The sequence below is a fragment of the Podarcis bocagei genome (assembly GCF_964188305.1).
Source record: "Podarcis bocagei genome assembly, chromosome: 16".
NCBI lineage: Eukaryota > Metazoa > Chordata > Lepidosauria > Squamata > Lacertidae > Podarcis > Podarcis bocagei.
The window spans coordinates 34274743-34302239 of NC_138142.1; the positions used below are offsets into that span (position 1 = coordinate 34274743).

The 27497-nt window shown below is 47.9% G+C and overlaps 1 protein-coding gene across 1 annotated transcript; it reads right to left on the bottom strand.

Annotated features, from left to right (window-relative positions):
• Nucleotides 1-64: 64 nt before the first annotated feature.
• On the bottom strand, nucleotides 65-27497 carry LOC308575122 (lysosomal acid glucosylceramidase-like). Its single transcript, XM_081173643.1, has 11 exons — nucleotides 27344-27497; nucleotides 15137-15241; nucleotides 14066-14257; nucleotides 12722-12871; nucleotides 10729-10862; nucleotides 9039-9211; nucleotides 7292-7529; nucleotides 5724-5948; nucleotides 3488-3651; nucleotides 1917-2033; nucleotides 65-1056 (listed from the first exon to the last, which is right to left on the bottom strand). Exons 2-11 carry the CDS (start codon nucleotides 15192-15194, stop codon nucleotides 918-920), a joined length of 1590 nt encoding a protein of 529 aa, XP_081029769.1. The 5' UTR covers nucleotides 15195-15241; nucleotides 27344-27497; the 3' UTR covers nucleotides 65-917.

The window sequence follows — 27497 nt, forward strand, 5'->3', positions numbered from 1 at the left end:
CCTGCCCCTCTGCACTCCCACCCCAGCCCGAAAGCCCATGAAAGAAAGCCAGGAAGCAGGTGGGTTTTTAGAAAAAGAAAAAAAAACTGATTTATTGTACGAAAACATCTGAGATAGGAGGAAGCGATCAGCCCCGTGAGGTGGGCATGGTAAAGGCCTCTATGGAATGAATGGCAACTCAAATAGCAAGGAGAGGTGTTTTATAAAACTCGGCGTTTTATAGCCAGTGCAGGGGTTTGAGATGTTGCTGAACTACAACTCCCATCATCCCTTGGGCTGCTGGGAGCTGGGAAACAGAAACATGGTTCAAATCCATCTTCCACCAGCCGCACTCATGGATGGGAGCTGTAGATCGGAAACGTCGTTCGGCTCAAAGACCTTATGGCATTTTTATGCAGCCGATGCTGGTCCTCCTCAGAGTAGACCCGCTGGAAGTAATGGGCATGGCTAGCTTGGGTCCAGTAATGTTAACACACGGGTAGGCAAACTAAGGCCCGGGGGCTGGATCCAGCCCAATCGCCTTCTAAATCCAGCCCATGGACAGTCTGGGAATCAGCGTGTTTTTACATGAGCAGAATGTGTCCTTTTATTTAAAATGCACCTCTGGGTTATTTGTGGGGCACAGGAATTCATTCATTCCCCCCCACCCCCAAAATATAGTCCAGCCCTCCATAAGGTCTGAGAGACAGTGGACCGCCCCCCTGCTGAAAAAGTTTGCTGACCCCTGCTCTCTGGATGAAACTGAGAGCGTTAAACCTATCCAACACCAGTTGCAGAGAAAACACCGCATTCAGTTCCTGGTTCATACAGGCCTTCCCGCAGAGCAGGCAGACCGATCCCCAGGACTCTTGCAGCAATCGCATCCTGATCTCCCTTTCTCCCTGCTAACGCCAACCCATCTCACGGGCATAGAACATTTATTGCTGAGCGGGGGGTTCTGCCGACACCTCCTTGGGCCGCTCCCAGAGGTAGGTCTGGATGGAGTCGGCGGTCGACACGGCCTCGATGTGGCCCACGCCAGGGTCAGAGATGACAAACGGGACGTCCTTGTGGGACCTGAGGAAGAGGGCGAGACAGGAAACAATTTAGAAAGACAGGCAGGCATATGTACGCAACAACAGCAGCAAGAATACTTATTGCAAAGTATTGGAAGACACAAGATCTACCCACTTTGGAAGAATGGCAGATGAAGGTGATAGACTATATGGGACTGGCAGAAATGGCTGGCAGAATCCGAGACCAGGGAAGAGAGACGGCGGAAGAAGATTGGAAGAAATTCAAGGACTATCTTGGGAAATATTACAAAATTAGTGAATGTTAGAATGATGTTGGATAGAGTTTAAGTGGTTATCAGCTGTAATGATTAAGATAATTGGGGGGGGGGGAGAAAGAAAATTAAGTGAAAATTAAGGGCGAGGATTTGCTGAATGAATAATTTGAATTGGAATACAAAAAGGGGAGGTATGAGGAGGTCTGAGAAGTAAGTTAAAAGAAAATAAGTGAATGAAATTATATGTGTTTTTATTTTTGTATTTTTGTTTTTTGCTTTTTTTGTATAACCTCTGAAAAGTTAATAAATATATTTTAAAAATAAATAAATAGAAAGACAGGCAGGCGATGTGCCGAGGGGGAAATCTGGGCCAGGAACAGGGCCGGATTTAGGTTTGATGAGGCCCTAAGCTACTGAAGGTAATGCGGCCCGTTGTCCTTTGTCAACAACAAATTGTCACTGTTTTTTCGTGTTGAATATATGCTATATGGTAATTTATGGACCTAACAGGTACCTAAGGGACACAGGTGGCGCTGTGGGTTAAACCACAGAGCCTAGGACTTGCTGATCAGAAGGTCGGCGGTTCGAATCCCCACGACGGGGTGCCGTTCAGCGGCAGCATGGAGGCCACCTGGCTCCCACTCACCTGTTCAAGACAACAACGGCCGCTGAGCCATCTGGACGCAGGAAGGCTGAATATTCCAGGTCAGTCCACTTGCTCCTCTGAATCTCAATCCTCTGGGTTCCCTCTGGGAGGAACTTGCTGCAGTAGCATATCAAAGGAGCAGGGGGAAAGGGGAATATGGTTAGATCTAAGTAGCCCAAGACCAGCCCTGCTGCTGCAGTGAGGGTCTAGTACAGTGGTACCTCGGGTTACAGACGCTTCAGGTTACAGACTCTGCTAACCCAGAAATAGTACCTTGGCTTAAGAACTTTGCTTCAGGATGAGAACAGAAATTGTGCGGCAGCAGGAGGCCCCATTAGCTAAAGTGGTACCTCAGGTTAAGAACGGTTTCAGGTTAAGAACAGACCTCCAGAACGAATTATGTTTGTAACCCAAGGTACCACTGTAGTCCCATCTCAACACAACCAAGGGGGTTATCCTGAGGGGGTTTGGAGGGGGGGGCCTGGGCCTCAGAGTGTTTATCTACTTGCTTGTTTATTAAATTTGTATCTTGTACAGTGGTACCTCTGGTTGCGAACGGGATCCATTCCGGAGGCCCATTCACAACATGAAAAGAACGCAACCTGCAGCAGCGCATCTGCGCACGCGCGGGTTGCGATTCGCCGCTTCTACGCATGCGCCTGACATCATTTTGCACGTCTGCGCATGCGTGAGCGGCGAAACCCAGAAGTAACCCTTTCCGGTATTTCCGGGTCGCCACGGGACGTATCCTGAAAGAACATAACATGAAGCGGACGTAACATGAGGTATGACTGTACCTTCCTCTCAGAGGAGCCCAGGGCAGCAAATATCAAATATTTAAAAACATTACGGTTTAAAATAATAATGATTGGGGGGAGGGGAACCTTCCAAAAACATACTTACAACATCTAAAATGTTTATTTTTATTGATTGATTGATTGATAGATTGAGTGACTGAATTTATATACCACCCTATACCCGGAGCTCTCAGGTTGGTTCACATAAAAGATCACAGTATATAAAATCAAAGTAAAAACAATTACCTGGTAACACCCCCCCCCAAAAAAAAGAGCCGCATTTTAAAAGGGTACAGGATGTCGATCAGGTCAGCCAAAGGCCTGGTTAAAATGGAACATTTTTGCCTGGCGCCTAAAGGTATATAATGAAGGTGCCACGTTAAACTTTCCTGGGGAGAGCATTCCACAAACGGAGCCACTGCAGAGAAGGCTACGTTCTCAGGTTGCCACCCTCTGGAGCAACCACATTCCCTCATGGTTTTTAATTTCACCCTTGCCTTGGCCCACATCTATCAGCCATCTGATTCCTGGGTGAATGGAGCATTAAAAAAAAATCTGCCTGCAACCCGACAGCATGAGGGACAGGTGCATGTCACCAGGGAGGGTGTTCCACAAACAAGGAGCCACCACCGAGAAGGCCCTGTCACCCATCAAATCCCAGCAGACTGTAGCCTGAGGCGGCGCCACCCACAGGGCCTCCCCATTTTAGGACTCAATATGGTTGGCCCGGAGGTCACCTGCTTTGGGGACTTGTGGAGGGTCCCGCCGTCTCACCTGAAGTGTGCCATGTGATAAAACATGGGCTGTTTGTAAAACACATCGTTGGCCGCGTCTACAATGACAGGACTGTCAACATAATTTTTGCTCCAGTTGGGGCCTCCTTCCATGTCCAGGACAAGGTTCCAGTCCGTCCAGCCTGTGACGTAGTTATTGAGATTCTGCAGGAAGGCGGAGAAGAACACTTGATTCGTTTATTAATCTTATTTATTTCACATTTCTTATGTACCGCTAGGTTGATCAGATTGTATGCGCCGGCTGCATAGAAGTACTTTTCAAACTAAGGAAGGAAACCAATACATCATAATCATACATGCCTCTTAATAGGCTTAAATTACGCATTAATTCAATTTTTTGCCTTTTCTTTCCTTCCAAAGCTACTTGAGGGCAGCAAACAAGTAAGGATAAAACAATTGGAGATTCAAGAAATCTTTAAAACATCTTCAGAGCAATTCTAATGCAGAAGCAGACTTGGATTTGTATCTCTACTGAAAAGTCTCCTTGAAAGGTCTTTAGGAGGAACCACTAAGACAATAGAGATGGAGCCTAATATTCAACGGGAGGGAATTCCTAAGCAGTTGTAAGAAACCGATATTTTAGTGTTCTAAATGTCAGTTTGCATTTCTTAGTAATGAAAGTATTGATCTGATGTGTAGAGAGCTTTCCTATTCTGCTTAATTCAAGAGGGTTCCGGAAGCTTCTCCGTGTGAAAGAAACAAGCAGAAGGTTCCGGATATTTGGGTTATTCCTTCAGAGAAGCTGAGTACAGATGGCTTAAATTGGTTCTCTCATCTCTTTCTGTCAAGCTCATGCTGACTATAAAAATAGACCAGAAGGAGCCTAGGTTTGACTTTCCATCTCTTTTCCTTCCGGTGTGGTGTTCTGTACATATTATGCTATAGTGTCAAGGTTCAGACTTTTTATAAGTTATTGTAATTTTAAGCTAAGTCTGCTGCAACTAGATTTTTTATGAACAGCGCCAATCCTGAATGTATTGGATCTGTGACCATTATGCTCAATTGCCTTCAGCAGCAGTAAAGCTCTGCTGGATTAAATACAATTGCCTCTGATCTATTTTTTGGGAATCCGCTCTGGATCAATATTGAGTAGAATTCAAGGACACTAAACCTGGGAACTCCCTGCCAATTGGCAGGCACCTTCACCATAGTCTTTCGGGCGCCGGCTGAAAACGTCTTTGTCTAGGCAAACCCGGACACATAGAAGTTTACAGGTGTTTTAGTTCTTTTTAGGTGGTTTTAATGATCTTCTGGATATTTTAAAATGCAGGCAGTGAACGATTTGTGCAGGGGTTACGTTCCGAGACATCGGTGCACATACATGAAATCACCTACAACCTGAACACCTGAACAGCCTGAAAACACACCATTCCACCCCTTTTTGTGATGTTTTTGGATCACGTCCGAGCGGCACAATGGGCAGTCACTGCGAACATAACCAGACGTGCCTAAAACATTTGCTGCCTGTGCTCATTTTTCACTGGGTTTTTTAATCTATTGCTTTCATATTTCATTTTGTATTTTTCGTTAACTGAGGAGAGGTTTCCTTCAAGTTGATATATATATTGGTGTATATACCATATTTTTCGCTCTATAGGACGCACTTTTCCCCCTCCAAAAATGAAGGGGAAATGTGTGTGCGTCCTATGGAGCAAATGCAGGCTCCTTGGCTTCAGCGATAGCAACAAGAAGCCTCCGAAGCGCAGAGGGAGAGCTCCCCCCGTGCTCTGGAGGCTTTGCGTTGCTTTCACTGAAGCCCCCGGATCACAGTGCAAACTCCCACTGTGCTCCGGGGGCTTCAGGTAGCTATCCGCAAGCCTTCGGAGCACAGCAGGAGTTCCCGCTGCGCTCCGAAGGCTTGCAGATAGCCGCCTGAAGCCTGGAGAGCAAGAGGGGTCAGTGCACACCGATCCCTCTTGCTCTCCGGGCTTCGCTTCGCTGGAGAGGCGCTGCACAGTTTTCTCTCTCTGCGCAGCGCCCCTTCAGCGAAGCGGGAGGAGAAATGGAAGGGGCTCCGTTTCTCCTACCACTTCGCTGAAGGGGCGCTGAGCAGAGAGGGGGAGATTCCCCCCCCCCCTGTTCTCCCCCTCCTATGGTCCGGTGCGTCCTATGGAGCGAAAAATACGGTATATATTTTGTTCAAACAAATGTCAGACTCTGAAATTCTATTAAACTTTTCTTTTTTTAAAAAAAGTCATTGCAGCTTGCGCTCCTACCGCAAGGATGCTGTGGCTGTATTTGCTGCCGCGGTCCCACTCCCCCAGCACCACACGGGGCTCCCAAAAATACGATCCTGTAGAGGCTTCGGTGGAGATGAGATAATACTTGGGGAAAAGGTGGTGAGTGATAGAGAGAGTCAAGTCGATGGGTGCCAGGAAATCCAAATACCAGTGGATGCCTATCCCATTGATGTAACTGGCCGCCACGGGGTCCTTGAGAACCTAGATAATAAGGGATAATAAAAACAGAATTGTCAAGCTCACAGAGCTCTTAACAGCTTCATATTCTATTTTTGGCCTTTCTACCCCCCACCGGCATGTTTCTAGACCTCATGGAGGAGAGTGAAGATGAGAGCTACAAATCCCCAAAGCAAACTCAAGGCTAGCTGGTTTCAGTGGGCCTTATCTTCAGGCTGTGCACATTTGAGACGCTGTAAGGTAGCGATGAGGGGTGGGAAGAGAAATCTAATTCCTTGTCCTGGGTTATGAAGAAGGGAATTTAGCAATTGCTCCCCACAGATGTGGGTAACCTGTGTACCCCACTCCCCTTGAGGCAATCAGGCCAGAGCAATCCGTCCTTCCTCCAGCTGCTCTGATTGGGAGGAAATAATGATAAGGTAAAGGGACCCCTGACCATTAGGACCAGTCGTGGCCGACTCTGGGGTTGCGGCGCTCATCTTGCTTTATTGGCCGAAGGAGCTGGCGTACAGCTTCCGGGTCATGTGGCCAGCATGACTGAGCTGCTTCTGGCGAACCAGAGCAGCGCACGGAAATGCTGTTTACCTTCCCGCCATCTAGTCATCTTGTCCAACCCCCGCAATGCAGGAATTACAGCTAAATGACAGATGGACATCCAACCTCTGCTTTAGAAGGTCCTTTTAAGCAGCAGTAAAAGGTAAAGGGACCCCTGACCATTAGGTCCAGCCGCAGACGACTCTAGGGTTTATTGGCCGAGGGAGCCAGCGTGCAGCTTCCGGGTCATGTGGCCAGCATAACTAAGCTGCTTCTAGTGAACCAGAGCAGCACACGGAAACGCCGTTTACCTTCCCGCCGGAGCGGTACCTATTTATCTACTTGCACTCTGACGTACTTTCAACCTGCTAGGTTGGCAGGAGCAGGGACCGAGCAACGGGAGCTCACCCCGTTGCGGGGATTCGAACCGCCGACCTTCTGATTGGCAAGTCCTAGGTTCTGTGGTTTAACCCACAGAGCCACCCACTGTTCCAATAGTAATAAAATAAAATAATAATAATAATAATAATAATAATAATAATAATAATAATAATTTGTTATTTATACCCCGCCCATCTGGCTGGGTTTCCAAACTGGATAGATATTTATCCTGGTCCTTCCTGGTTTATTTGTATCATATAACAACAACAACAACAATTTATTGCTTTGGACTCACGGGATGCTTTGGGCAAAGCCATGATTGTCCAAACGGCCTCCTGGGGCTTTAAATGCATGGTGCCAACGTGGCCTCAGCTCCAGCGCCTTTAGCAAAATAAATAGGAAAACAGAGCCCCTGGGGTTGGGGTTCCACCAGTCCAGGGCGGCCCACTCACCACTTCGGCCCAGTAAGGGAGCATCATCCTTTGGTCATCCAGAATGATCAGCTCAATGCCCTTGTAAGAGCTGTTGGCCAAGGCAGGACCCAGATCTTGGGCGATGAAGTCGCGTTGGTGCTCAGGGGAGAAGCCCAGGCACTGGAAGGGGTAAAAGATGATGTCGCCAGCCGTTGGCTCGTTCCCGGCCGTCACAGCCCAGAAAGTCAAGTTATACTTGGCGTATTCGTCTAAGAACCTGCAGAGGGAAATGGCAGCAAAGGTTAGCAGGGCCAAGATGTCACTGAGGATATTTCCCCCTCAGATTACTTCCTGAGATTTTTCTTTTAAGAAACTAAACTTTTTTGTCCAGCCAGAATCTTCCTGTTTTCAGCTTCATGGAATGTCTGCTGGTTTTATGAGAGGGATGCAATAATTTTGTCTATCCGCTCTCTGTTGGCTGAACATAACTTTTATAGACATCCACCATTTCACCTCATCCCGCCTTTTCTCTAAGAGAAAAGGTCCCAAATGCTGCAACCTTTCTTCCTAGTGAAGTCACTCTTTTTCCTTGATGATTTCTGAACCTTTCTCAGCTCTACGATATTCTTTTTCTCCCCTGAGGAAGAAGAAGAAGCCCCCTTGGAGCTGAATTGTCTCCTCGCATCTCCGCCGTTTTTCTCTGTTGTAAACAAAAAATCTGCCCTTTTCCTTTATGGGGTATCCAGGAGCTCATATAGAGTCCTTACATAGGTTCCCTATTGGTAAGAGAAAATAACAGAGGCCAACCAGAGAATATTGAGAAGCAAAGCAGCTAGTAAGCCTGATCTTTATTGATCTGTTGCAACAGGGTCCTCGCTCACCACACGCAGGAATGAGGAGGAACCCAGAACAATGGCGTGCAAGGCCTTATATAGACTTCTGAAATTGCCACCCTGTAGATCAAGACCACCCTCAGAAACATCATACCTACATCACAGAAAAAGCGGTCTAAAACAGAAATTTGGGTGTTGTTTTTCCTGTTTGCCAGGTTATCTGATTGCCTTTCCTGATAGTCTGTCGCCTATTAAAATGCTGATTACTCAATTCCTGAGACAATGGGAAGGCTCCCTGACCCCCCTCCCTCCTTGCAGGGAAAACATTTGGTCAGTTTGGGAATCAAAATGGTGTCGGGTCGGTCTTCCTGTGCTGATCTATGTCCGTGCTTGGTTGGTACACTTATGAACATTTAACATATATCTAAGACCTCAAAAGAGACGCGGGTGGCACTGTGGGTTAAACCACAGAGCCTAGGGCTTGCCGATCAGAAGGTCGGCGGTTCAAATCCCCACGACAGGGTGAGCTCCCGTTGCTCGGTCCCTACTCCTGCCAACCTAGCAGTTCGAAAACACGCCAAAGTGCAAGTAGATAAATAGGTACCACTCTGGCGGGAAGATAAATGGCGTTTCCGTGTGCTGCTCTGGTTCGCCAGAAGCGGCTTAGTCATGCTGGCCACGACCCGGAAGCTGTACGCCAGCTCCCTCGGCCAGTAAAGCGAGATGAGCGCCACAACCCCAGAGTCGGCCACAACTGGACCTAATGGTCAGGGGTCCCTTTACCTTTACCTTTTAAGACCTCAATATTCCTATCACATCTCCCAGGAGCCTTTGCTGCACTAGCTGTATGCTTTGTTTGTGTGCCTAACAACTTTATTACTCTGCAGCCGTCGCAAACTGGTCAGCCGTCAAATAAAATGGAACCAAACGACGTCGGTGGTCGGTGTCGTTACCTGATGAAATAGTTGGCCCAGGCCTTGTGATATCTGTCTCCCGGCTTCCCCTTGAGGGTCCCTCGGCCTGTCATGGCCCCGTTGGTCTTCATCCACACTGGGGAGGTCCAAGGGCTGGCGTAGAGGGCAAGTGGCTTCTTGGCCACCGCTTGCGCTTGCTGAAGGATTGGGATCTGGGGAGGGGATGTGGAACAGCGTTTGTCATCCATAAAGATTTGGCCTGATTTCACCCAACACCTGTGTTGTGTCTCAGTGATTTCACTGCTCTCACACGGTGGCCAGAGAGAACATTTTGTTAGAATTCCTGCTCCGTGATTGCAGTCATGGGATTGTTGTCTATCACATCACGGTATATGTTTTGACTCCACAGAGTGAGAAGTGACAGGATGTTTGTGTTACTGTGTTCATAGCTGTCAACGTTTCCCTTTTTTAAGAAGTGACAGGATGTTTGTGTTACTGTGTTCATAGCTGTCAACGTTTCCCTTTTTTAAAGGGAAATTCCCTTATTCCGAATAGGATTCCTTTTCCCAGAAAAGGGAAAAGTTGACAGCTATGACTGTGTTCCGTGAAATGGGACCATTGTCCTTTGTTCTATTTCTCTTTGCTGTCTGATGCTAGAGAGAGAGGGAGCCATGTTGCAGTGCTCTGCGTGTGTTTATATGTAAATAAAGTAGATTAGCCAAAATGCTGAGTTGCTGAGGTCTGTCACACGAACTCCGCAGACTCTGCAGATCCCTAAGTGTGCCGGTGTCTGTTGGCATCAGTCGTTGTGATGTTCAGGCCGAAGAAAGCTTTTGAAGCTCCCGAACGAACGACCAGGAGGGAGAGAACATGCCAGTCGGGCATGTGTCTCTGCCAGGGTCCTACTCGAGTGTAGGACGAGCTCCTGGCACATTTCCCAGGTTCCTCTGGTGGCCCCCAGCTCTTGTTGGGCTGTGACCATTCCTAACCATTGGCCATGCTGGCTGATGGGGATGGTGAGAGTTGGAGGCCAAGAACTGCAGCTCCAATCGTCCCTAACTATTGGCCAGTACTGGATGTGGATGATGGGCTTTGGAGTCCAATAATATTCTGAAGGATAGCAGAGCCGCTCGTCTCCAGATCAGTGGACCAAAATATCTGCGGTTCAGTCCTTAGGATCTGCTGTAAAGGCAACAGAGATGGCCAAGCAGGGGAGATCAGACTGTCTCTCCAGCTATCGTCGGACTACAACTTCTATCATCCACAGCCAGTATTGGCCCAATAGTCAGGGGTGAAGGGGGTTGCAGTTCAACAATACTGCTGGAAGAGTCAGCTGCTTGGTAGAGGATGCTGCTATTGTCAGAGCATTAGTTCCTTGGTCTGTCCAGCTATACAATAATAACTAAATAAAATAGCTTGGTAATGTCTACACTGACTGGCAGCAGCTCTCCAGAATTTTAGGGGACATTCTGGAGGTGCTGGGGATTGAACCTGAGACCAGATATTCTACCAGTGAGCTACGGACATTTCTCTTTTATCTTATAATATGGCATTCGGGGTTCAAAGTGGAGCCTGAGAGTCTTGGGCTAAGGTTTCTTAGTCAGTCAAGGACTAGCTGGTCCCCCTAAGCACAAAGGAAACGGGTTTACATTGAAAAGCAAACCGAATCCACTTTCTCCCCTGGGAATGGGCCTAAATCTTTATCCTGGGGATTGGCGAATCCCTTCACCTTCATTTTGGTGTCTTCCTCCGTCAGGCTGAAGTTTTTCAGCTCAAAGTCGTCCTCCGAATCGTCGTACGTATAGAGTCTCACGGAGAAATCGCAGCTCGCCATGGGGACGCGAACCAGGGTGTATTCGATCCCTTGGAGAAAGTGGAGCCAAAGGCAGACAGAGCAGGGTTACTCCCAGAAATAGGACTCACTGAGGGAAATTATTTGGGGGGGGGTCCTTCCACATTTCAAAGTGAGTTCACCTGATCCCCAAATTAATGTGTAAATTGGACAAAGTCTGATTTGGAACCCACACACCTAACAAATTCTGTTGGATCTTTGGAGGTGATGAGTGTGGCTATTATTACTTGTTCAATTTCTTTCTTGCCCGTCACCGTGGGGTCCTAAGAAAGGTCACAATGATGTAAAACCAGTGCTTTTTTTTCTTTTTTAAAAAAAGAATGTTTAGGGGTACTCTCATTTTGACTCAAGAAAATCACCATTTTATAGTTCAACTTGGGAAAAATAAATGCAGTAAATGGACAAAAGCACAAAGATTCACAAAATGCTTAGGGGTTTGTGTGCCCCTGTGTCCCCTCAGAAAAAAAACAACACTGTGTAAAACTATAATATTTTAAATCAGTTGAAAACAACGAAGAGAATAGTTTGGGTCCAAATATAGATAGGAGAGAGAGAGAGAGAGAACAGATTACTAGATAGACAGATTGAGACAGAGTGAAACTCAGAGTTTGAGCCTTAGGGTAGTTAATGAGTTAGAATGAATTAGAGAGCGAGTTAAACAGTGTTAGACAGCAATTTCACCACAAGTTGGGGGGGGGGAAATGAGGCAAATCTTTCCTGGGAGTTATGGTACAGGACAATGCAACATGCTTGCCAAGGACATCATATGGGGCTGCCCTGTGGGGTCACGTGCAATTTTTATGTATAAGGAAAGGAAGAAAACCCTAGTGCAATGGACCCTTCCAGACACACAATGGCAGTATCAAGAAGCTTGCAGGGAGCCCCATGGTTTGCAGCAGTTTCAAAAAATATATATATTTACTGTGGGCGGGTGAGGGGCAGGGGAAGAAGCCGGTGGGAAAAGTCCAGTGAGGACTGAGCATAACTGCTTAGGTGTTATGTACTGAGTTGAATAGGATCCAAAATGCAGCAGTCTGATTGGTCCTAGAACAATAGGATTCAGAATGCAGCAGTCTGATTGGTCCTAGAACAATAGGGTCCAGAATGCAGCAGTGTGATTGGTCTACAGGAGCCACCCAATCCAGCTCCAGGCGAAAGTGAATCCGCAACCAGATTGGCCTACAGGAGAATCCCAGAATTAGCCAATCCCGAGGGGCCCATTGTGTAAATAATGTATATAAAGCAGACATTCTGGGGGAACTTCCATTCCTCCTCACCACTATGAGCTGAATAAAGGGCATGAAATCCACTCTCGACTCCGAGTATATTTCATTAGGGTAGTAAAGGATGAATCTGTCCATTGCAATTTCTCATTTCCCCATTCTCAGGCTCCATCTGCAACTGTACATTTGAGTCAGCATCCTGCCACTTTGAACACCACTTCCCCTAGAGGATTCTGGAAATTGTAGTTTATTGCTGAGAGTTGACAGGAGGAGGCCCCTGTTTTCATCGCAGAACTACCTTTCCCAGAGTTCCCTGTGAAGAAGGTTTGGACCAGGCATAGGCAAACTCGGCCCTCCAGAGGTTTTGGTCCTTTTAGCTAGGGATGATGGGAGTTGTAGTCCCAAAACATCTGGAGGGCCGAGTTTGCCTATGCCTGGTTTGGACTGTTACACCAACTCTGGGACTTGTCAGTTTCCTTCAGGTTCGCCAACGTTTTTGCTCTTCTGCCTTCCACACCAGGATGGCATGCAGATATTAGACGGGGCAGAGCTTTCTCTCCCCCCCCACCCACTGAAATAGCAGAGGAGCAGAACCAGCGGAGTAAGTTGGCAACCCAGCTGCTGCTACCCACCTCTTGGCAACTTACCTTGTTCTGAGAAATAGGATTTGAGGAGATTTGTCTGAGCCTTTGGAGAAAGCGCCAGGATATTGATTGCCGCCGAATCTGTCAAGGCCCCACCAAAGCCCTTGATTTTTTGATATTTCTGGGATGTCTTGATCTTCAGAGTGAGGGTTTCTATAGTGAAGGAAGAAAGAAGGTGGCTAAGATTGCACAGCACTGCTTGCTTATTCCTAGCGGATGCAGCTACTTTAGGGTAGAGATGGGCTACATCTGTCCATTGCAGTTTTCCCTCGCTTTCTTATTTTTCCAGCCTTAAATTCTAAATTTCCGCATCAGTTATTTATTTATTTACTTTGATTAAATTTTCGAAATTTAACAAAAATAAAAAATCAAACAATAGCAAACGCAACAACAACCACAAAGAAAAATATCTGAAGGGAGGGCGTTCCACAGGGTGGGCGCCACTACCGAGAAGGCCCTCTGCCTGGTTCCCTGTAACCTCACTTCTCACAGCGAGGGAACTGCCAGAAGGCCCTCGGCGATGGATCTCAGTGTTTGGGTTGAACGATGGGGGTGGAGACGCTCCTTCAGGTATACTGGACCGAAGCCGTTTACGGCTTTAAAGGTCAGCACCAACACTTTGAATTGTGCTCGGAAACGTACTGGGAGCCAATGCAGATCTCTCAGAACCGGTGTTATGTGGTCTCGGCGGCCACTCCCAGTCTCCAGTCTAGCTGCCACATTCTGGATTAATTGCAGTTTCCGGGTTGCCTTCAAAGGTAGCCCCATGTAGAGCGCATTGCCATAGTCCAAGCGGGAGATAACCAGAGCATGCACCACTCTGGCGAGACAGTCCGCGGGCAGGTAGGGTCTCAGCCTGCGTACCAGATGGAGCTGGTAGACAGCCGCCCTGGACACAGAATTGACCTCCAGCGACAGCTGTGAGTCCAAAATGACTCCCAGGCTGTGCACCTGATCCTTCAGGGGCACAGTTACCCCATTCAGGAGGAGGGAGTCCTCCACACCCACCCGCCCCCTGGCCCCCAAGAACAGTACTTCTGTCTTGTCAGAATGACTCTGGAGAAGAAGAGCCCAGCCACTCACCCCATGGCAGGCAGCTCCAATGTATTACCAGTAATGCCCTTAGGAAGTTATACTTCCTTCAGTGCATCAGCCCTTCGGGTATCTGAAGTCTCCCCTTAACCTTCCCTTCTCCAGCCACCATATCTCAGTCCTGCCTACCTCACAGGGTCGTTGTGAGGATAAAATGGAGTGTGTAAGCTTAATCTTCTTGGAGAAAGGTTAGGATATAGAGGGGGAGAGAGAGAGTCTCCTTGGAGGTAGATCTAAAAAAGTAGGCAAACCCACCTTTTCCTGGAGCGTCATTGTGCAGGACTCCTTCACTGCGCTCCACACGCGACCCAGCTTTGTTGCTTTCATACTTGACGTAGGAACCCAGAGGAAGAAGGGAGACAGGCTCCAAGGTGTCACAGTAGGAAGCCCCACATTCACACACCAACGAGCCATGCCCAAAATTCCTGGCAGAACATGGACGGCCTCCTGGGGAAAGGAAGGAAAAATCTGGCTTTTTTGTTGTTCCATTTCTGGGAAGCGGAGAGGTAAGACAGAAAGGGGTTGAGGAGGCCTTATTTCAGCAGGAAAGCTTTGCCGAATCAGTAGCCACACAAAGCCGTATGCTCTAGAACAATTGCAATTTATTTCTGTGCATATAATAAAAATGTAAGCATGTCATCATACTGCAGTTGGTTTGACCACAGGCAGGTGGCGCTATGAACTACAGCATGACAAGAGGCAGTGGGTGGGTGATCCGAGCAAGTGTCAGAGGGCCAACCATAATAGGAATGGCTTTTCCCTGATAGGAGAAAACATCCGGGCCACCTCATTGGTCGGTGATGCCGCAGTTGGGAGAGTGGAGGTGAAGTGATGACAAGCACAGAGAGCTGGTATAGTTAGAAAGCTAAAGAATGGCCAATGGTGGCTGAGTCTTGGATTATATTTCCAGAACCCAAAGTGCTTCTAAAAGGGTGTTCATTGTGGGATAATCAGTACTCCTCATACCTGCAATTCTTTGCAGTGCCCACATCCTTCCTCCCTGATTATTCCCAATTTTTCCTTTCTGGGAAGTGGGGGGCGGGGAGTTGATCTTTTTTGTTAATAAAACAGCCCGGTAGCCAATGACCCATCTTGCTTCTGCAATATTCAGCCTCCATCGGACAGCCTCCCCTTTGCTATCCAGCACCACAATGTCTGAGCAACACCTTTCGTCACCACAGGTAGACTGCCTCTGGGTGTGGATGCTCTACTTAGACCTCAAATGGGGCAGGGGGAGGTCACTGGCACAACTTCTGGAGGCAAGTCTCTTGGTTGGTAAGGCCAGGCTTGTTTGTAACCGTAAACCTTCGGTCGAATGTCGCTCACCTGTCACAGCAACCGTCAGCTGGAGAAGCAGGAAGCAAACAACAGCCCCTTTCCACATGGTTTCACAGCCAGATGCAGTAAATGTTGCTGTTGGGAAAGATGGTCCTGAAACAAAAATAAAGGGGAGAGGGAAGGGGGGGCGTGTTCAGTCATGATTTCAAGGCTCATCATTGATAACCTCATGGCTAGCCAGCTCTCCCTCCAGCTGTGTTTTCAGCTGTGTTTTGTCCAACAAGACTTCCATGGGCATGTGCAAAGTGCAAAAAGAGTCAGGTGGCTTCATCCATTTCAGTGTCTGTCCATCTCATTTTTCCAGTCTTAAGTTCTGTTTTTAAGTTCCTTATCAGTTTGTGATTATTACTTAAAGGGGGGGGGAGAGATCTCATGAGAATTAATTAGCATTTTAGCAGGCATTTTTCACAATTCTATGCAAAAAAATTATTTCCTAATCTACTGCTTCCAATCCAGGCCCCCTAATATCGTGCATTTGGGTACATGGTTTTTGCAATTATATGCATTTCGATGCACATTTTATCCTGATGTATGCATTTTGATGAACGTGACTGGGCTGGAAAAGCTCATTGCGAAATGCAGAGGTGGTGGGAATTTTGAAAGATCTTAAAGTTTCATCTACTGGTTTCAGAAAGAGCAAATGAGGGAGGTTTGCCTTTAAACGCAAACTGACTCAAATTCCTTCTGCATGACTGGCAGATTGAGATCTGGGAGATGGGGCAGAGCCAATCGAGCGGCTGGACCAGTCATCTGCACACTTCCCTTGTGAGGACAGACAGAAGGATCCGTCCATTTCTTTTTCTCATTTTATCCATCTCAATTTTGGTTCTCCTCATCCCTGCAGCAACTTTCCAATTTTCTATTTTTAAAATCCTCATGAAAATTAAACAGCAGTTTAGTCCACCACACACACACACACACACACATTTTAGTGACTTCTAAGAAACACATTTTTAATGAAGTTTTGATATTTCTGCAAGCAATTTCTCCTACTATAACGCATCTCTTTCTGTCATTTGAAACAACATACTCATTTTTAGGCACTGATCTCTGCATTTTTGTTAACATTGGTCAGAGAGCTGCACTGCAAAACTGAGCCAAATGTGGATTTGGAAGGACGGGTGTGGTTTGCTTCTCGTGTTGTTTCAGAAAGTGGTAAAGGGAAAGGGACCCCTGACCGTTAAGTCCAGTCGCGGACAACTCTGGGGTTGTGGCGCTCATCTCGCTTTACTGGCCGAGAGAGCCAATGTTTGTCCGCAGACAGTTTTTCCAGGTCATGTGGCCAGCATGACTAAGCCGCTTCTGGCGAACCAGAACAACGCACAGAAACGCCGTTTACCTTCCTGCCAGAGCAGTACCTATTTATCTACTTGCACTGGTGTGCTTTCAAACTGCTAGGTTGGCAGGAGCTGGGACCGAACAACGGGAGCTCACCCCGTTGCGGGGATTCAAACCGCTGACCTTCTGATCGGCAAGCCCTAGGCTCTGTGGAATCGAATAAGACAAGGAGTAACAGTAAAATGTTCCATATAGCGGTAACTCGGGTTAAGTACTTAATTCGTTCCAGAGGTCCGTACTTAACCTCAAACTGTTCTTAACCCGAAGCACCACTTTAGCTAATGGGGCCTCCCGCTGCTGCCACGCCACCGGAGCACGATTTCTGTTCTCATCCTGAAACAAAGTTCTTAACCTGAAGCACTATTTCTGGGCCAGTGGAGTGTGTAACCTGAAGCGTATGTAACCCAAGGTACCACTGTACAATGTTTAGGGAGAATATGAAACACCCTTACTGCTGAATGAGCTTGCATGTATGTAGTGGAAGGAACGTAGAATTCCACTGCTTCCACTATAAAGGTAAAGGTAAAGGGACCCCTGACCATTAGGTCCAGTTGTGACCGACTGGTGTTGCGGCACTCATCTCACTTTACTGGCCGAGGGAGCCGGCGTACAGCTTCTGGGTCATGTGGCCAGCATGACTAAGCCGCTTCTGGCTAACCAGAGCAGCGCACGGAAAGACCATTTACCTTCCCGCCAGAGCGGTACCTACTGCTGGGTCGGCAGGAGCAGGGACCAGCAACGAAGCTCACCCCATCTCTGATCGGGAAGCCCTAGGCTCAGAACCACCCGCTATCACTCTATAACGCTACAAAAGAAGTGTGCATGCACACGAAAGCTTATACCAAGAACTAATTTAGTTGGTCTTTAAGGTGCTACAGGAAGGAATTTTTTTATTTTGACTATGGCAGACCAACACGGCTACCTATGTACAGCTACAGAAGCGTTAGACTTGTTTTGATCTTTTTTTTGCACCAGTGATATTCCCCCCAGAGGGAGGTGCACCGTTCCTGGAGGTACTGCAATACCAGGTCGATGCATGGAGTGGACGGAGCAAGCCCCTATTCCATCTCCCAGCTCCAAAAATCCATTTAATATATAGTCCTCAAATAGAGGACATATCAGATATTAAACTGATAAGAACAGATACTACACTTGATCTTAGCCAAAAGGCCGAGAAGCGATACCGAGCTGAACAAAAATTAAGCGGGTCTCCTTTCCCGATGCCTTTTGAGCTGTCGGGGAGCACCTGGTACTGCAAAGCGCTCACCGCCCCCCACGGAATCAGCACCGTTTCCAGTTCCACAAAACACGCTCTGGCAACGTTTCTGCTTCTGTTGCCCAACGCACCAGCTTTTTGGTGGGCAGTTTAATCTCAAAAATAGTGGATTCTGTTGATTTTATCCATTTCTCAGCCGTCTGTCAGGTCAGCTCGATGGCCATTGGTGTGATATTTGCATAAACCCACCCCTTTTTGGCCATCGCGTGCTGCGCAACTGTTAACTCGCTGCTTGCCAGCAGAGGTCCCAAACGTTTCAATTTGACAGCTTCTTGTTCCTTTTAAGCTGAATACTCGTGCTCCCTTTAACATTCATGCACATTAGGAAGGAAAAATGCTTTTTTAAAAAAGAGAGAGAGAGAGAAAAAGAATCAGCATAGCATGAGAGCATTCAACATTTGTTTTCCAGAGGCACTTTGGCTGTCCCCTGTTGGAAACAGGAATCTGGGTTAGAGGCATTTCTCTGCTTGGATCAGGCAAACCACCTTGAGTGAGGTGCAGCAGTGTGCGGCTGCACACAGGGTCATAGAATCATAGAATCATAGAATCATAGAATCATAGAGTTGGAAGAGACCACAAGGGCCATCGAGTCCAACCCCCTGCCAAGCAGGAAACACCATCAGAGCACTCCTGACATATGGTTGTCAAGCCTCTGCTTAAAGACCTCCAAAGTAGGAGACTCCACCACACTCCTTGGCAGCAAATTCCACTGTCGAACAGCTCTTACTGTCAGGAAGTTCTTCCTAATGTTTAGGTGGAATCTTCTTTCTTGTAGTTTGGATCCATTGCTCCGTGTCCGCTTCTCTGGAGCAGCAGAAAACAACCTTTCTCCCTCCTCTATGTGACATCCTTTTATATATTTGAACATGGCTATCATATCACCCCTTAACCTCCTCTTCTCCAGGCTAAACATGCCCAGCTCCCTTAGCCGTTCCTCATAAGGCATCGTTTCCAGGCCTCTGACCATTTTGGTTGCCCTCCTCTGGACACGTTCCAGTTTGTCAGTGTCCTTCTTGAATTGTGGTGCCCAGAACTGGACACAGTACTCCAGGTGTGGTCTGACCAGAGCAGAATACAGTGGCACTATTACTTCCCTTGATCTAGATGCTATACTCCTATTGATGCAGCCCAGAATTGCATTGGCTTTTTTAGCTGCCGCGTCACACTGTTGGCTCATGTCAAGTTTGTGGTCAACCAAGACTCCTAGATCCTTTTCACATGTACTGCTCTCAAGCCAGGTGTCACCCATCTTGTATTTGTGCCTCTCATTTTTTTTGCCCAAGTGCAATACTTTACATTTCTCCCTGTTAAAATTCATCTTGTTTGTTTTTGCCCAGTTCTCTAATCTGTCAAGGTCGTTTTGAAGTGTGATCCTGTCCTCTGGGGTGTTAGCCACCCCTCCCAGTTTGGTGTCATCTGCAAATTTGATCAGGATGCCCTTGAGTCCATCATCCAAGTCGTTGATAAAGATGTTAAATAAGACCGGGCCCAAGACAGAACCCTGTGGCACCCCACTAGTCACTCTTCTCCAGGATGAAGAGGAACCATTGATGAGCACCCTTTGGGTTCGGTCAGTCAGCCAGTTACAAATCCACTGAGTGGTAGCAGAGTCAAGACCGCATTTTACCAGCTTCTTTACAAGAATATCATGGGGCACCTTGTCAAATGCCTTACTGAAATCAAGGTAGGCTATATCCACTGAGTTCCCTTCATCTACCAGGCTTGTAATTCTGTCAAAAAATGAGATCAGGTTAGTCTGACATGACTTATTTTTCAGAAATCCATGCTGACTATTGGTGATCACAGCATTCCTTTCTAGGTGCTCACAGACTGTTTGCTTAATGATCTGCTCCAGAATCTTCCCTGCTATTGATGTCAGACTGACTGGGCGGTAATTATTTGGGTCCTCTCTTTTCCCCTTTTTGAAAATAGGGACAACATTTGCCCTCCTCCAGTCTGCCGGGACTTCGCCTGTTCTCCAGGATTTCTCGAAGATGACTGCCAGTGGTTCTGAGATCACATCTGCCAGTTCTTTTAATACTCTTGGATGCAGTTCATCTGGCCCTGGAGACTTGAATACATCTAAACTAGCCAAATATTCTTGTACTGTCTCCTTAGTTATTCTGGGCTGTGTTTCCTTTGCTGAATCATTTGCTCCAAATTCTTCAGGTCGGGCATTGTTTTCTTTATCGGAGAAGACTGAGGCAAAGAAGGCATTGAGGAGTTCATCTAAATAGGGTCCATCTAAAACACATTAAAACACATGATTTCCCCCCAGAGAATCCTGGGAGCTGTGGTTTGTTAAGGGTGCTGGGAAATGGAGCTCTGTGAGGTATAAACTACACTTCCCATGAGTCTTTGCAGGGAAGGGAAAAAACGATGTTATTCAAATATATGGTGCCCATGCTTTTTTGCCTTTTTGTGTGTGTAAGGAAGGGATTTAAATTAGATGCGGCAGGCGCCTGAGCCTCCTCGCCAGTTCTTATCTGACAGACATCAGAGCACATAAAAGGAAGTGATGAGGAAGAGCTTCTCTGGCTTAGTTTCTGTCTGCCAGGCGTCCATTAAAAGGCAGAGGAGCAGGACCAGTTGAAACAAGATGGCAACCGCTCTGACTGGAGGGCAAGTTGCTACAGCATTAGGCAAAAACAAGTACGTCTGTGTCTCTTGGGATGGGCCAAGGAGGCCCTAAGGTGTGGCTGGCGTAGGAGGATGAGAGGGAGAGGGTGCCTGGGAGAATATTTTCCCCAGGCAGTCTGCAGGTGCAAACAGGGCTGGCCCAAGACAATTTGCCACCTGAGGTGGACCCCAGTGGCGTAGCGTGGGTTGTCAGCACCTGGGGCAAGGCAAGTAATTTGCGCCCCCTAACCCGTGGATTTGCGCCCCCTAACCCGTGGATTTGCGCACCCTAACCCTAATCCCCAGATGTTGCGCCCGGTGCGGCTGGCCCCCCCTGCACCCCCCACGCTATGCCACTGGTGGACCCCCAAAATAACAGCCTCCTTCCCCACCAGCGAAGAAGGGGTTAGGGAAGATCTGCAACAGGAGCAAGCAGGGAAGAAAGATCAACGTCAGGATCTGCTGCCCTGGTGGTACCTGCCGCCAGAGGCAGTCACTGCACCTTGTCTCGTGAGTGGGCCGGTCTTGCAGACCCTCCAAGTGTCCCTATTTGCCAGGGACAGTCCTGGATTTACAGAAGCCGTCCCGTTTTCTGATTTGATCCCAGAATGTCCCGCTTCTCCTTAGCACGTCCCTATTTTCATCAGAGAAAGATTGGAGGGTATGGAGGTATGCGAACGCCAAGCCAAGGAGATAAGTAACTATACAAGCTTTAGAAGACATCTGGAGGCAGCCCTGTGTAGGGAAGTTTCTCACTTTTTAATGTTTAATTCTGTTTTTATATACAGTGGTGCCTCGCAAGACGAAAAGAATCCGTTCTGAGAGTCTCTTCGTCTAGCGGTTTTTTCGTCTTGCGAAGCAAGCCCATTGACAGATTAGCGGATTAGCGCTATTAGCTGCTTTTAGCGGCTTATCTGCTGATCGGATCAGCTGATAAGCGGCTTCGCGGCTTAGAAAAGGGGGGGGGAGGGAAAAAACTCCGCAGGAACTCGCAAGACATTTTCGTCTTGCGAAGCAAGCCCATAGGAGATTTGTTTTGCGAAGCACCTCCAAAACGGAAAACTCTTTCGTCTAGCGAGTTTTCCGTCTTGCGAGGCATTCGTCTTGCGGGGCACCACTGTATGTTAGAAGCCACCCAGAGTGGCTGGGGCAACCCAGTCAGATGGGCAGGGTATGATGATGATGATGATTATGGAATAGGACAGGCTTCCTCAACCTCGGCCCTCCTGATGTTTTTGGCCTACAACTCCCATGATCCCTAGCTAGCAGGACCAGTGGTCAGGGATGCTGGGAATTGTAGTCTCAAAACATCTGGAGGGCCGATGTTGAGGAAGCCTGGAATAGGATGTTCCTATTTTCATCAGAGAAATGTTGGAGGGTATGGGGTTCAAAGCAGGATAGGAGTAACTATGGGAAAGTGCTAGAATAATAATAATACTAATAATATATTATTTATACCCCGCCCATCTGGCTGGGTTTCCCCAGCCACTCTGGGCGGCTCCCAACCGAATATTAAAACACAATACAGCATTAAACATTAAAAACTTCCCTAAAGAGGACTATTAGTTCTGTGTTCTGCTGCTCTGAAGGCTGAATCCGTAGATGTAAGAACATGCAGGTGGACCAACCTGTCTTCTTTTGATCCTCCAAGTTTCTCCCACCCCTCGGGCTTCAGTTCAGTTCTCCAAGAATGACAGTAGCTAAATATAAGAACCTAGGAAGAGATTTCAGGATCAGGCCAAGGGCCCGTCTAGTCCAGTATCCTGTTTTCACAATGGCCAAGCCACTTCTGGGAAACCCACAAGCAAGCGTCTAATTGTGCTCAATATGGTCAGCGTCACCTGGCATCACCAACTCTGTAAAGGTAAAGGGACCCCTGACCATTAGGTCCAGTCGTGGCCGACTCTGGGGTTGCGGCGCTCATCTCGCTTTATTGGCCGAGGGAGCCGGCGTACAGCTTCCGGGTCATGTGGCCAGCATAACTAAGCCGCTTCTGGCGAACCAGAGCAGCGCACGGAAACGCCGTTTACCTTCCCGACGGAGCGGTACCTATTTATCTACTTGCACTTTGATGTGCTTTCAAAGACCTCCAAAGTAGGAGACTCCACCACACTCCTTGGCAGCAAATTCCACTGTCGAACAGCTCTTACTGTCAGGAGTACTGTCAGGAGGAACTTGATTTCCTCCCACCCACTATTTCTAAGACCAGGCACCCCCACCCCCAACATCCTTGGCAACCGTTATCTTTCGAACTGCTAGCTTGGCAGGAGCTGGGACCGAGCAACGGGAGCTCACCCCGTCACAGGGATTCGAACCGCCGACCTTCCGATTGGCAAGTCCTAGGCTCTGTGGTTTAACCCACAGCACCAACCGTGTCCCTGTTCAGAAGATACTGATGTTATAAATAGGAAATTGGGAACTGCTAAATATGTGATATGATGAAATCCAGATTGGAGGGTGTTGAGGAAGTCTTTTAGCCATGTAAATACACCAAGGAATAAGAAGGAAAAAATTCTTCTTTTATTTTGTGTGTTTTTACTGTTGTTAAGTTTTTATGTTGTGTCAAATGTAATGTTTTTCTTTTGTGTTTTTGTCTGTGTTTTACCAAAATGATTACGGTTTTAAATGACAATTTTAGGTTATATTCTAGTGATCAAGATTTAATGTATATTTTTAACTGCTGTTATATCGGAAGTGTCTCTGTTAAACCCAATCGCAATCCAATGTATTCCTGTTGTGTTTTATGATTTTTCCGATATTGTAAGTGAGCCGGAACTGGTCTGTGACCGTAATAATAAAATTCATTCTCCAGCCCAACGTAGAGATGCCTGGGATTGCATACAAAGCAGATACTTTGCCAATGAGCTATGGTCCTTCTTCTGCATCCCCCTCCTCTTTTGGGGGATCCTTCCAAGGTCAGATCCCTCATTGATTCTGCTTGGCACACATACACACACACACACACACACACCCTTAAGGCAGTGGCGTAGCGTAGGTTGTCAGCACCCGGGGCAAGGCAAGTAATTTGCGCCCCCTAACCCGGGGCAAGGCAAGTAATTTGCGCCCCCTAACCCCTAACCTGCCGCCGCTGCCAGCTTCTTCTTGCTGCTGCCTGGTCTGGTCTGGTGTGGTTCTCTCCCGCGCTCAGCGCTGCGCTGGGCGGCCGCTGCACTGTCCCTCCCCCAGATAGTCCCTCGCTCTCTCTCCGCACCGCACGCCTGGCACACCCCCCCCCCCACAGTGGGTGGCGACCCGGCGGCTCGGATCGGATTCGCACAGCCAGCACTGCAGTGAGAGAGAGAGAGTGAGCCAGGTAGGGGCAGAGAGCTGAGAGTGCGAGCGCGCCCCCCCCAGATGTTGCGCCCGGTGCGGCTGGCCCCCCCCTGCACCCCCACTGCCTTAAGGGTATGGGCTTGGTTGGAATGGATGCTTTGCCTGGCTGGGAGAGAGAGAGAGAGAGGGAGAGAGAGAGAGAGAGAGAGAGAGAGAGAGAGAGAGAGAGAGAGAGAGAGAGAACTCTAAGGGGCTGCTGTCAGCACAGCCCCCCCAAAATATGTGGAGATGGGCCTGACCCCCCCACAATCTTGAGGGCCCAGACCGGTCCCCGCAGGCCCTCCCCATAGCAGTGGAGGGCCCTGTAGGGGCTTGCAGCCTCCTTCTACAAATTGTTATTGAAGTTTTCACAACACTATAAAATTATATCTAGAACAAAGGAAGACTTCCTCCCGCCAGGTGTGATGTCACACGTGTGACATCATGTGCATTCGACAAGCTCCGCCCCCCGCATGCTGCACAGAACTCGGCGCCTCTGGATAGAGGGAAGTGTGAGTGTGAAAAAGCTAGCCTATTGCACAAATATAAAAACCTCCCACTTTTGTCTCTGGCCCCTCCCGCCGCTGGCAAGTGGCCCTCGGAAGGTTGTGGAGAAGCGAGTGCAGCCCTCCAGCTGCAAAAAAGGAGGTACCAGTATTTCCCTGATCTGCTCTATAGCGGCTCAGCTTTCCAAAGTACAGAGAGTCTCCTTGGAAGTCCTAGTAATTGCTTTGCGGTTTCCTTACAATCAAGCAATCAATTGTGAAATGGATTAAGAGAACAGGTCCCTGCCCCACTAAGCATACAATCTCAGGATCAAAGTCAACACTGCAGTGATTGTGCAGATGCAATCGGCACATGCTTTTTTTTGCAGCACCAGGGAAACGGAGCAAGGCAGCTGCTGCTTTTTGTGACACCGCCACTGGCCAAGGGTTCGAGAAAAGGCGCAGACAACATCAGATGATCAGAAGACAGCCTTCCTGCTCTAGAAAGGCAAAAAGACTTCAAAGGTTTTAGGCTAGGCTTGGGACAAATTAGATGGTTGTATTTCGTGGCCTCCTGATTTGGGACAAGGAACCCCATGGTTTGTGGATGAGATTATTTATGTACTGTGGTACCTCGGGTTACATACGCTTCAGGTTACATACGCTTCAGGTTACAGACTCCGCTAACCCAGAAATAGTACCTCAGGTTAAGAACTTTGCTTCAGGATGAGAACAGAAATCGGGCTCCGGCAGCACAGCGGCAGCAGGAGGCCCCATTAGCTAAAGTGGTGCTTCAGGTTAAGAACAGTTTCAGGTTAAGAACGGACCTCCAGAACAAATTAAGTTCTTAACCCGAGGTACCACTGTACATATTAAATTTATAGCCTACTTCCCCCACCCCAAGGAACTCAAGCTGGCACATATAAATCTATCCCCCCTCCCCATTTTATCCTCAGAACAACCCTGTGATGTAGGTTAGCATACCCTCCAACATTTCTCTGATGAAAATAGGGACATCCTATTCCATAATAATAATATTAATTGTATTATTTATACCCCGCCCATCTGACTGGGTTGCCCCAGCTACTCTGGGTGGCTTCCAACATATATAAAAACATAATGAAACATTTTTTAAAAAACTGCCCTGTACAGGGCTGTCTTCTAAAAGTCAGATAGTTGTTTATTTCCTTGACATCTGATGGGAGGGCGTTCCACAGGGCAGGTGCCACTACCAAGAAGGCCCTCTGTCTGGTTCCCTGTAACTTCACTTCTCGCAGTGAGGGAACTGCCAGAAGGCCCTCAGAGATGGACCTCAGTGTCCAGGCTGGACGATGGGGGTGGAGACGCTCCTTCAGGTATACTGGACCGAGGCCATTTAGGGCTTGAAAGGTCAGCACCAACACTTTGAATTTGAAATGTAGGTCTTTCAAGACCAGTGCTAAAAGGGCAGGTAGGGTCTCAGCCTGCGTACCAGAGGGAGCTGTTAGACAGCTGCCCTGGACACAGAATTGACCTGCGCCTCCATGGACAGCTGTGAGTCCAAAATGACTCCCAGGCTGCACACTTGGTCCTTCAGGGGCACAGTTACCCCATTCTGAGCAAGGGAGTCCCCCACACCAGCCTGTCCCCCAAAACAGTCCTCCTGTCTTGTCAGGATTCAGCCTCAATCCATCCTCCAGCCGCCTCCAGGCACTCACACAGGACCTTCACTGCCTTCACTGGTTCTGATTTTAAAAAGAGGTAGAGCTGGGTATCATCTGCATACTGATGAACCCCCAGCCTAAACCCCCTGATTATCTCTCCCAGTGGCTTCATATAGATGTTAAAAAGCATGGGAGAGAGGACGGAGCCCTGAGGCACCCCACAAGTGAGAGCCCAGGGATCTGAACACTCATCCCCCAAACCACTCGCCCCAATGAGAATCCAACAAGCAGGACCTGAGGGGAACAGCAAATCTCCCCTTCTGTATTTTCAAGAAAATTACCGTATTTTTCGCTCTATAACACGCACCTGACCATAACACACACGTAGTTTTTAGAGGAGGAAAACCCGTAGGCATGCCACCCGTAGGCATTCCCTCCATAACACGCACAGACATTTCCCCTTACTTTCTAGGACGAAAAAAGTGAGTGTTATGGTGCAAAAAATACAGTATATTCAGAAGCATTACTGCCTCTGACCGAGGAGGTGGATATAGTCGGAGAGCTTAGCAGCCATCAGTAGCCTCGGCCTCTGCTAATCTGCCTCCGTTAATCCACTTTCAAAGCCATTCCAAGTTGGAAGCCATCCCTTTCTCCTGCGACAGGGAGTTCCGTAAGGTAATTGGAAAAAAATTAAAAGAAGCAGTAAAAGACATGCACCTTCTGCTGTGTCGCCTCTTAAGAGTTCATCCACACTTCCTTACGTCCCATTTCTCTTCCCGCCCCCCCCCCCCTGTTTCCTGGGGGGAAACCAGCTCTTTAGTGCTCAGTTTGGGTTTTCTCCAGGCTGACGTTGCTCCGAGCTAAGAGTGGGTTTTCCCTGTGAAAGGAGTGCGGCAAGGGTGAAATGGCTCGAATTCATGCCCTTACTATACGCAGTGTAAATACAATGGTACCTCAGGTTACATACGCTTCAGGTTACACACTCCGCTAACCCAGAAATAGTGCTTCAGTTTAAGAACTTTGCTTCAGGATGAGAACAGAAATCGCGCAGCAGCAGGAGGCCCCATTAGCTAAAGTGGTGCTTCAGGTTAAGAACAGTTTCAGGTTAAGTACGGATCTCCAGAACGAATTAAGTACTTAACCCGAGGTACCACTGTAAGAACTTCCTTTTATGTGCCTCCATAGACAGCTGTGAGTCCAAAATGTGAGCTCTTACTTGCTTTTTCTATCAAGCTCAAAACCCCCAGATGCTCTCCTGTACTATTTCAGACATGTGGTTTATTTACTTATGTATCTGTTTGCCTTGTACATTTATGAATTTTATACATATATATTTGAGACCTTAGAATTCTACAAAATAAGAATAAAAAAAACCAGATGCGGTGATTTTCTTAGCCAGGAGAAGAAAGTCAATAGCAGCTTTCTCTCCCATGTGGGAAAGATGGAATCCAGGCCTGTCACAACCCCATCTCCTTCCGCGCCCGGTCCCCCACTCTCTGCGACAACCCCTGCCCCAACTCACCTGTTTGTCCGCCACAGATGCGAGACAGAGGACCCCTGGCTCAGTCTTGATGCTTCCAGAACCCAGTTCCCTTGCGTGGCTCCCCGGGATCCTGAAACACCTGAGAGCAACTGGCTGGTCGATCTGGCAAGCATCAGTGGGAGGGATCCCGCCC